Here is a 12162-nt window from a genome sequence, read left to right as displayed (position 1 = left end):
AACTTAGGCTTTAAGGCCCAAAATGTGCTGTGGGGGCATTCCATGCCGAACCCCATGCAGTGCAAAATCTATAATGTCCTCAAGAAATACATCTTAAAATTACTGAAAAATTGGGTACCTTCTCAACACATCTACATCCTCAACCTCTTACCCTTGTCACTTGAAATGTGTATTACAAGCATCACACAACATTTTCTGCAACTACGCTTAGCCTACATAGCAGTAACCATCCTCATTGATGTAATCTTCTTCTTCCCTTGAAAAGTCATAATTTCCCCACTATCATTCACTTTGGTTCTGTGAAGGTATATCCAATCCATACCAAAAAGCATAATATATGATCCCAATGGAAATACATTCAAATTTATTGTTGTAGGCATACAATTTAACTCAAACGCACAAGCTCTTACCCAATGGTGAACTCACTTCTTTGTACCTATAGCAAACTGTACCATATAATATTCCACATGCACTTCTTTTCTCAAATAACACTTATCCACCAGGTCAGGATTAATATAAGTATAGTTACATCTAGGATCAATCAAAATAGAAACAACTTGATCACAAAGCTTACTGTTCATCTCAATGATCGATGCCTGATGATCTGCCTACTTGTGGTCCACAGATGCATAGATCCAAAGAATGTTATGACCAAAAGCACCAATTTTATGTGTCTCCTAAGTACTGTAAATCTAGGGTCTACCACCACTGTGATACTGAGGAAATCTCACTTACAATGATCCATACCATATATCTAGCACTGCAATGATTCCCTACCACTACCTCTAGCTTGCTGCTCTCCATGTCCCTTTGCAGCTATATTGAATCACTTATAAGGAAGTGCATTTTCTTTCTCACTTGCATATTGAGGTATTCCCCTCTTTGGTGGTCATTTTCCTTTACCTTTCTCATTTCTTTTTGAGTCATGTTTGGGCTCAACTTTGCACTTTGACTTCTCATAACAACGCTTCAAATTTCGGATGGCCTCCTCCAATGATTTAGGCTCAAAGAACTCAATCTGGTCTTTGTATGAAACTGCTAGTCCACTAATGAATCTCTAAAGCTTGGCCTTCTCCTCCTTGAGGTAAGGAACATATCTCAACAACTCCAAAAATCGGCCAGTATACTAATCATCTATCATATAACCTATCTGCAAGTCATAAAACTCTTTAGCTCTATCATCATAGTACCTATTAGACAAGTAATTCTTCTTAAACGGACTTTCAAATGCATTCCAAGTCAAATCCTCCTCATTTATACCTTTGACATTCTTCATGTCTTCCCACCAAATATCTGCTTTACCTTTGAGACTCGAAGTGGCTATCTTTGCCTTCATGTTTTTTGAATAATCATGTAATTGGAAGAATATCATCATACCCAACAACCATGCTTCTGCATGTTGTGATTTCTTCATCTCTCCATCAAAAGGTAGGTGTCTTTTCCTTCTTAAACTCATTTGAAAAGTATCCCCTATCACTCATCCTGTAAGGAAGATAACGATGACGATCATGATGCCTATCAGAACTAGAATTGGAATAGTACCTATGTCAATCACCTCTCCTATCCGGAGTGTCCAATAGCATGCCATCTCTAACTGTGTCAGATCTATCTAACCTATGTCTTGTAAGAGACCTACTTACATATTCCCCATTAGTTTTGTCCTCATGTCCATGGCTGATCGGAAGCGGTCCCCATCGCTGCAAATCTGACAAACTTTGAAGTAGTATCACGTTCACCTCTACTTGTTTCTCTTGTGCCTGAATGATTTTCTCATTATCTTCTTTGCAACTCCTTATTTCTTCCTTCAGGATTCTCAATGTGTCTCTCAAGTCAGAAGAGTGCCCCACACCACGCTGCCCATCTGATGCATAGGGAGATTCTATGTATTCTACCACCTTGCTAGCCATTTGATCTATTTCCTGAAAGGCATATTATGTCAGCTAAACCAAATCGCAATAAACCAACGTACCTCAGCATAATTTGGGAGGATACCTTGTTTGCAAGATCATCAAATCACATCAAGTTCCTCATGAAAACATTACTATGATCATGATCAACATGATGAAATGAAACATGCACATGGAATGCAAGTGTAAGAGATGAACATGAAACAACATGTATGCATGACCAAGCACCTTCACCCAAGGAGAGTGCAACCATGCTCTGATACCAATTTGTAACACCCCCTCCTCCAAGGTCCACCCAAGCAACCAAACAGCTGGGGTAAACATGTGATGAGAAAGGTTACTATAAGGGATTCGACTTCCTTGGTGACCTTAAGGAAATGCAATTGACAAAACATATCAAACAAACCCATACACATCAGCAACAACACGCTCAGGAGACATGTCAGCCACCCAGACATCCTATCCCTGAGTCCCACTAATGATTTAAGCCTTTTAACACCTGGTCTCTCTCATGTTATAGGCATGACAACATCCAACAACTAAAAGTCTCTCTCATAGGCATATGTGGCAACGATTCTGTACTTTTCTCAACAGGCCTGTTCTGGCGACCCCGCGATTTGAGCCACTTTTCTAGCCTAGAATCTTGTCTCTACCCAAAACTTGCTACAACCTTAAGAATCCATCAAATACATGATGAAAATGCTGATAAATCAAAAATCAACCTCAGGACTAGGCCTGAGCATCCCCAACCGGGACTGACATTCTGTCAAGAATTTGGCATCAATGGAACTTACAGGTCTAGAATACAAGACATAGCATAAATGACTAAAAGAACTTATGAAACATAACTAGAAGGATTTCCTCCTTTTCCATTGAACTACTATATCATCAATTAGGTCTTGCATACATCCATTTAACAATTACAAGTAAATACATGAATTAATAATGGCATGAACAAGTCATTTAACCATGCTTATAACCACCATATAACCATATAAATATCATAGATATGAAAACAATTAAATCCACATATAAACAAGTTCAAAAGTAAGAGAACTTAGCTTTTCTCTTTAATCATAGGAAAATCCCACGAGGTTCGGGATTTCCACGTACCATTCCACCATAGACATGGATGAACCAAATCTGTGTCTCAACAAGTCACCCCGGTGGCATACTCCAAGCATAAATGTGTGATCTCATAGAACAACCAATCCAAGAACAACCAAGGGATTCCATAGGTTATACCACCTCCACCCTCACCAAACCATGATCACATAAAAAATGGTGCTCCAATCACAACCGAACCGAACTTGGAATGCTATCTAGAATCCATCACTATCCTTGAGGTATTTCCCATCTCCTTGTCTCTCAAGATTTACCGCGATCTAATCACATATCACTAGGCCCTAAACTAAGACAAGTCTCTCAAGCTTTACCATAATCTAAACCTGGATCACTAGGCTTTAAATCAAGACTTCTCCCTCAGGCTTTACTATGTATCTCGCCAAAACTGGTCAATGGATTCCTAGGCCTTTGGGAATGAACCTTGAGACCACCTCCGCCACGAATTCTGAAATCCATCCAGTAAACAAAAGCTCAAAACCGAGAAAAACATCTCAACACCATGGAATCCGGAAAAAAGTAAAGGCTAGGCTAAAAGACACTATCATAACCTGCCAAAACCATGCCACTGACAGGAATAGAACCATACACTAACATGCAAAATCATGCATGTCCAAACCAGCTAGGAAATCACACATGAGAAAGTTTACCTGCAATTATTCCTACTAAAATTTCTTGATCCTTCTCTTCTTTCTTGATCCTTTCTTTCCATCCTTTCCCTTTGCTTGCTTTTCCTTTCTTGATACAAAGCTAGAGTGCTCCAAGAAAACTCTAAGTGACCAAGAGTGAGAGAGAGAGAATAATGACACAGCTCCAAACTTGAACTCACAAAAAGTTAGCAGAAGCTTTTCCACTGATCCTTAAAAGGATTTTTGTTAATGAGGCCTCTAATTTCTTCATTTTCCATTATTTTCCTTCAATGTCCTCCTCACATGTAACTTGTGACCTTTCACCTTACTTTTCTCCTAATTTCCTTTAGTTTCATAAATAGATGTGCCAAAAATGTCATTTTTTCTTTTAATTCCTTTTCCCTAGCCTTTGCCAATTTTCCTCAACTAAAACACACATTTAGTGATGCCCACTAGGATATCTTTGCCCAACATTCATCTTGGAATAAGTGTCCCTTAACCGTGGTCTATTTTGCCTTTATTAACTTTTATTACATGAACTTTTCACGAGGGTTGTTATAGTTTTATTCCTAAAAACTAAGTCTTTTGGATTTCTTTGTAGTTTACTATATTGGGTTTCTTAATGGCATACATTACACACATTCTATTGTACTTGTATTTAAATAGAAGTCATATTTCCGGAATCACTTCATTTCATTCATATACCACTGAGGGTTTCGATGTACACTACTATTTTTTGGAGAATGAATGATATAATTATGCTATGGCATTTTAATTGGTTCCATGGAACAATGTATATAGTTTATAAAAATATTTACTCTTTTCTCTAAATTCAAATCAATATGAATCAACCGTGCTTATGTTTACTTCTGTACATGTGGATGGAAAACATAATTTTCTCACAATTTCTTTTACTTTGTAAATGAGACTTATGCATTGTGCTCTATGTTGATTTCCTATTGGGTCCAAATTTTCGACTCTTAAGATTTTCTTTGCTTTAGTAAGTAAGAGGGTCTCCTATGACAGTGAAATATGGCCATAGAGCTCTTACTAGGGCTCAATTTTTTGTTTTTGTCATCTTAATACATCTCAGCTCACACCCAGTCATATCTTAGGTGATTAATTAATTTGGCTCTCCTTGCATGCTTCTTATGTGTATGTATCATTGTACATGCTTGATTATTTAGATCAAATTTGTTAAACTAACTTGTAGAATTCCTCTACGCCCCTACACCTGGGTGTCTCAACCAGAAGCAGCTCCCAGTCGTGTAGGGTAATGGTCATGTTGGTTTGTATGGAAACCTTTCCCAGTTTATAATTTTTGGCCTCATGTTTCACTCCACTCACAGAATCCAGTATAGTTCAGTAATGCTCGAGTAATAATAACTTGGGTATTTTTCTCTCATTCCTTTTCGTATTTTTCCTTGACTATAGTAACTATGATAACATATCCTTCACCCAATTTCCTAGCGGTCAGGGTATCTTTGTCCTATACAAATATAATCGGTTACCGTTATCCATGACTATTCTGTATACAGGTAACATATATTAACTAGATGGACGCATGCAGTAATGTATACTATACAAATGAATAACCAATAGAAATTCCGAGGAAGAACATGCAAACAGATTGTCACATACAGTAATGTATACTTTATAAATAAATGACAAATAAAAATTACCAAAATTTAAATAAATAACATGCAACGCTAGTTTCCTATATCTACTATTTAACTTGTTCCACCTACCACCCTAGTCACACTAGACTTTTATATATATATATCGTTATTTGCATAACATAAATTAACCATGACAATTTCCATTTCTTAGCCATTCAAATTATAAATTTAACGAATTACATGACTTCGAAAATTTGTAACTAATAGTGAACAAGAAGACCTCAATGCATCAAAATTATTTGCACATATCACCAGCATAACTTTTCTAACCAAACAATAAATGAAATGTCTAACCATGTATTGTCTGGAAATTCACTTAGGAAAACCACTATCCACCCAACCTTCAACTACTACCGCCAGTTCCCCACGAGCCAAGACCTTCTTGCCAATGAATCCACACCCTTGATGATTCTAGTCAAGGTGTTTGTATGCCTTACTTCCCTAGTAGATTTTTGCTTAGCAGTGCCCCGCTTTCTAGGGTCTTCCAACCTTAATAGCCTACTCTTTTCTATCTCTTTTGCTTTATCAAAAAAGGTACCTTCTAGGGTCTTCCAACCTTAATAGCCTACTCTTTTCTATCTCTTTTGCTTTATCAAAAAAGGTACCTTCCCCTTTTCTTTAAAGACTGCCTTTTTCTCCCACAATGCTTTATTCACCCTTACTCGGTGTTTTTCTCTACACGGAGTGATTTAATAGATTTTCACTCCAATCGTATTAAATTTGATTTATCAACTCCTAGGGATTCTTAGGAGTGATTTTAACGGAAGGTTAGTCTTGATTTTATCCATCAACCTTGGTTTCTCGATCTTGGCAATAATATATTTAATTCCAGTCTTTCTTTCCCAAGTAATTTTGAATCTTGTCATTTTCGTTAATAAAATTCATTATTACATATTCATAATTTATTGTTTATTCTAAGTCTAGTTCAACATAAAAATAATTCAATCTAAAAAGATATTTACATAGAAGCAAAGGGGTATTACAACAGAAGAATGGAAGAAAATGTACCTTCATCATAGCAAGAAAGGTGTGTAGAATTATTTGTCTTGTGTAGATATCCCTTTCAAATTCAACAATGTGTCATCTTCCCATCCTATCGTAATGACCTTATTGATTAAATACCTCCGTATTTCAACTATTGAATCAAACATGTCAATGGAATGGTATTTCTCTCAAATGTGTATAATATAAAATAAGTTCCTTTGCAAATCAAGAAAATAAAGAACATCATTCAAAAGAAATTCTAGAATCCAAGCCTAACTATGCTAATTCCTATCCATTTAAAAATTACATTGTGCCCTTTACATTGTCATATAATAAGATAAATAAATGTTTTGAAGCATAGTGTAGAAAGTAGAATTATCATTAAATGTTAAGAAACCAAACATCTCTGTAGGAATCAAATGAGCTTTTCAACAAATCTTCACTTATGTTAATATTGCAATGAGCAACAACTAGATGATCACATTCATGTGATTGACTTTAGTTTTCATTTTGTTCTTGTTTGTTTTTAATCTTCTCCCATGGATCTTTGCATGTCTTTTACCACATTGAACACAATGAAAATCAGACCTCTCAGCTTGATTGTTCCCATCCCCACCTTTGTCATTCTTATTTATGCATCTTATCTTGCTATCTTCTTCTTTAGAAGAATCATATGATCGATTCTTCTCTAACTAGATAATCATATTCATGTGCTTTACTTTAGTTTTCATTTTGTTTTTTTTGTTTTTCTAATCTTCTCCCATGGAGATTTGAATCTCTTTTACCACATTGAACACAATGAAAATCAAACCTTTCAGGTCGATTGTTCCCATCCCCACCTTTGTCATTCTTATTTCTGCATCCTATCTTACTATTTTCTTCTCTAGAAAAATCATATGATTGAGTCTTCTCTTTTTGAACGAGGAATACAATCACTCCATTGGGCTCAAAAAATTTTCACACCAAGAAGCTTTGATATATTTAATACGATGACCTACTACTTCACTTATAGTTGATATATCTAATAGGATGACCTACTCCTTCACTTATAGAACCATAAGTTTCTTTATCTTTATTTATGCATACAGAAAACTCCTTATTAACCATAGGTTTGATAGGTTTGTTATTATATCATAAAAATAATTAAAGATAAAAATATACTCTACTCTCTTATTTTTTTCATGACATTTTGGATTGTTCTTTCTGGCCATGAACATCAGACCAATAATTAATATAACAGTGATTTATAAAAAATAAAATAAAAAAATAATAGAAAGTAGTCCACGTGGGGATATAGAATAACAATTTCAACAATAAATTTGATGATCTTCACCATAACTCGAATACAAACTTCTACATCAATTCTCAGGTTTGAAAGGATGCCAATGGTCTTGGAAATATGCCAATGCTCAAACATCAATTCTCAGGTTTTAAAGGATATGCCAATGCTCTTGGAAATATGCCAATACTCAAATTCGCAGGTTTGAAAGAATAGGTCAATGGTCTTGGAAATGTGGCCATGCTCAAATTAGATGGCTAAAGTCCCATACTTTGACATGCCAAGTTTTCCAAACCTCAGTTTGCTTTAATTCAGGTCCTAAACCTCGTTTGCTTCAATCCATGACTTAAGTTTCGCATCAGAAATGGGAGCCAAGTTTTCAATTGTATCTGTAAATGAAATCTGGAGCCCCAATATATCTCCAAGAACTGTACAATCCTTCAAAACAACGCAGAATTGTTGAGAGATGACTGAACTAGAAAGCATTGCCAAGGATTACAGAGCTTCCGTGCTTGGGATTGGTCCCCTGAACTGCGCGCACGTTGAAATGGGGTTATTTCACTTTATGTTCGAACATTTTTCTCTTCGTACACTAAGCCACCTTCGCTTTATTCGATCCAACTTAACAATTAGATGTAAATCTCAATGAATAAACACAGTATTTTGATACACAAGAATAACTCATTTCAATGAATAAACACAGTACTTTGATACACAAGAATAACTCATTTCAACGCGACCATTTCATTTGCATTTCATTTAGAAATATATCAAACAGAAAGATTTTTCAATTACGATGGATTTGGGGTGCGTATGAGAGATATTGATAGGGATCCTATTTTCCTTCAATCCGCAAAGATAATCTATATCAAAGTGATAATGCAGCAAAATCCATTAGGTTAACGTCAATCAATTATTCGAGATTGGGTTTATCGCTGACGAAATCCACTATCCCGAAAAAATATATAATTTAACTTCAACATTTCACAAAATTTTTTCTTCCAGAACACCTAAATGTTGTCCAATTACATGATACGAAAAGTAGTCTAAACAGTAATATATTATCCTAAGGAAACAGAGGTTGAAATAACGGAAAAACAGTTCGAAGAAAAGTAGATTTTGAAAGGCCTACACACATGAGCATTAAGCTCTCTGCTATACTTGTACAGACATCATCGGTAGAAAAACAGTTCCACGAAAACTACACTTTGAAAGGTTTGCACACATGAGCAGGAAACTCTCTATTCGACTTGTACAGATGTCATCGGTAGAGTCCCCACGAGTGATTCACAACAGTGAACCCGCCGTCAACGACAAGGTTATGCCCACTAACATATTTAGACTCATCGCCGGCCAGGTACAGACCCGCCTCCGCAATATCCTCTGCTTTAAGAGTGTGTCCTTGTAAATTTGCAATACTGTCGCAGAAGCCCTCCATGGTAGCCTTATCCTTTTCAGAAATTGAGGAGGCGTCCCCTTGTTTGAAATACTGGACTGCAAGAGCCGTGGCCACGCCATAAGGGGAAACAGTGTTCACTCTGATCCCGTATTTTCCAAGCTCAGCTGCGCCATTTTTAGTCAATCCAAGGATTGCATGCTTGGATGCTGTGTAGGAGTAAGGAGCAGCTCCTCCCAGAATACCCGCCACGCTGGTTGTAGAGATGATGCACCCCTTCTTCCGCGGGATCATCACGCGGGCGGCGTGCTTAATGCCGTGCATCACTCCTTTCACGTTTACATTCATCACTCGATCGAATTGCTCCATATCATACTCTGCTACGCTCTTCACCAAAAAGCTGTCGTTAGTTCCAGCGTTGTTATACATAATGTCCAGTTGACCATACTTATCCATGGCCACATCCACTGCCGCGCTCACATCTTCTTCTTTGCTCACATCGCAGTGCACGTAAGTTGCCACAGCGGGAGAAAGGGATTCCTCAAGCTTTCTGCCAGCTTTCTCTGCAACGTCTGCGATTATGACTTTCGCTCCGTGCTTTGCGAACAGCCGAACAATGGCTTCTCCTATGCCCGCTGCCCCGCCCGTTACTATTGCAACTTTCCCTTCCAATCTGCTACCACCATGCAATTCATCAAATTAAAAGATCATATATACTTTCAGAAAATTATTCTTAACAAATTGCAAGCAACGAAAAAAAACGAGAGATATTATGAATGCACAGTGCGACTTGTTCTCATGTTGCAATTACCGTCGCTCTCCATTGTTGCTGAGATTTCGAACAGAAGCAACAGATGGATTAGCCTGTCCGTTAGACTCCATTGTTCGATTGGGCAGCGAAATTGAAATTGATCGATTAGTCCGTAGCTGCTGCCTCTCGATGCTGCAAAATAAAGTAGGGACAAGTTATAGAAGAAGCTGGATGGATGTGTATTGTGCGGGTAGTGAGCCTTATTTATACCCTCAAAGATCAAGCTTTGCAGTTAATTGCGTGCAAATTTCTCGCTGAATATGGCTGGTCACATCCAATTTAATATTTCAGCCAATTATTCAATAGGTTATAAGTCGTAGTTGCCATTCACGTGTTTGACAAAACGAAAGATTCCATGGCAACTCGCTCATGTATTGGACAGCCAGAGGTTGCACTGAAAGGTGCAAAACTCTCCAAACCGGACAGAAGATGATGTCAGCAAACTATTAACGTCTCGTGGTCAAAAACACATGGTTTGACTGACTGAAATATCTATGCACGAGATTTAATCGATGCATTAATGTGAGCAATTCGATTAGAAATACATATATTATTAAGAAAGAGTCTTGAATCTATGCACGAGCTTGAATCTATACATTAAACTATTACATAATATAATTAAGGTTTAACTGAAACTTGAACGACTCGGCCAAGCCGGTTAGACGGATGATGTCATCCAACTAAATTTTCGTAGTAAGAAAACGTCGACCGATTTACTTATAAGGCGTTCCTTCTGATAAGAATTTCTTTAGCCTATCTATTATCAGTCTCTCTTGTTGGATTATATGTTAGATGATTCGAGGATGTTGAGTGGTCAACAATTTCTTTACTCTATCTATTATCATTTTTTTTTATTGGATTATATGTTAGATGATTAGAGGATGTTCAGTGCTTTGATCAAGTGAAGATAGGTAGTTGGAAGGCGTTCCTTCTGATAAGAATTTCTTTAGCCTATCTATTATCAGTCTCTCTTGTTGGATTATATGTTAGATGATTAGAGGATGTTGAGTGGTCAACAATTTCTTTAGTCTATCTATTATCATTCTCTCTTATTGGATTATATGTTAGATGATTAGAGGATGTTCAGTGGTTTGATCAAGTGAAGATAGGTAGTTGGAAGGAAGGGTTATTAAACTTTAACTCTTTTGCGTTGTCTTGTTGTATCTTTTCTTACTCCAAGGCTAGAATGCATGAGGAAGGAAACAACTTACAGTTAATTGTTCCAGGTCAACAAGAACCATTCTAATTCTATGAAATTTCCAAGCACAATCCCCACAAAATAGGTTCATATTCTAATGTAGCCCTTTTGTCCCTTCTTACTTGATGACTGAAATGCATGAGGAAGGAAACGACTTAAAGGAAATTGTTCTAGGTAAAGAAGAATCATTCCATCCCTATGCAAATTCCAAGCACAATCCCCATAGAAGAGGTCTATATTATAATGTCTACCCTTTGATTTTCAATGGACAATGATTATTTGGATTGGAATATGGATTGTTGCGGGAAGAAACAAATGAGATGATACAAAACAGTCGCTAAGATTGTCATTGGGGCTAGAGTTCTCTGTTCTATCAATTGAAAGGTTGGGGAACTGCAGTTTTTCAAAGGAAAAATCCTCACGGGTTATGAGAAAAGCCTCTTAAAGGAGTAAATAGGGGATTTGAAGGAGATCTTCACAAGGTTCGATCTCAACTCAAATCGAAGCCTGGCATAGATAGAGCTGGGGGGATTTATGAGATCTCTGGGATTAAAGCCCAATGGAGATTAGATAGATGCCCTCATAAAACATGTGGACACAAATAACAATGGGATGATAGAGTTCTTGGAACTAGTGAGCCTAATCTCCCCCTTTGTAACGATAGAGGTCTCTAACAACCAAGAGTAGCTCATGGAGCTCTTCTACTCCTTTGAAAGGGACGATAATGGCTACACCATGGTTTTGGAGCTCATGCAGTCCATAGCCAAGATGGGCTACACCCTGTCTTTTTGAGAGTTCACAGATGATTTTCAAGGTCGATATAGATGGGGATGAAAGAATAAGCTTCGCAAAATTCAACGTTGTTGTCACTTCAACTTCGGTCGATTACCTCAAAGCACCTTTGATGTAAATAAAAATAGGGTTTGTGTTTTTGTCTCTATACATATCTGCATTTCATAACTTGTAATTATTATGTTATATGGTAGGAAATTTGTTTTGTCTTACCATTCTTTTGTGGATTTCTATGGGCTAGGGTAGAATTTTGGTCCATTGTTAAATTAATTTCAAATATTGTTATGTTACAGTAGGTAGGCCTAGGGACAAAGAACCAATGATTTATTCTCTATCAATGTTGAGTTGCCCACTTCCTTTTGTGA

The 12162-nt window shown here is 37.0% G+C and overlaps 1 protein-coding gene and 1 pseudogene across 1 annotated transcript; one reads left to right on the top strand and one right to left on the bottom strand.

The window, feature by feature from the left end:
* Nucleotides 1-8495: 8495 nt before the first annotated feature.
* LOC149209834 (short-chain dehydrogenase reductase 2a-like) lies at nt 8496-9974 on the bottom strand. The gene is made up of 2 exons (XM_089394325.1): nt 9808-9974; nt 8496-9669 (listed from the first exon to the last, which is right to left on the bottom strand). The coding sequence occupies exons 1-2, from the start codon at nt 9876-9878 to the stop codon at nt 8862-8864; spliced, it is 879 nt and encodes a 292-aa protein (XP_089250451.1). The 5' UTR covers nt 9879-9974; the 3' UTR covers nt 8496-8861.
* A 188-nt stretch (nt 9975-10162) lies between these two features.
* Nucleotides 10163-11915, top strand: LOC149209833 (putative calcium-binding protein CML16 pseudogene; annotated as a pseudogene).
* The last annotated feature ends 247 nt before the right edge of the window (nt 11916-12162 follow it).

Source organism: Pinus tabuliformis, chromosome 1_2 (assembly GCF_031772625.1).
Source record: "Pinus tabuliformis cultivar Carrire ecotype Pingquan chromosome 1_2, CPIR1, whole genome shotgun sequence".
Taxonomy (NCBI): Eukaryota; Viridiplantae; Streptophyta; class Pinopsida; order Pinales; family Pinaceae; genus Pinus; species Pinus tabuliformis.
Note: the sequence above shows the minus strand (reverse complement) of the source record. Positions and strands in the feature narration are given on the sequence as shown.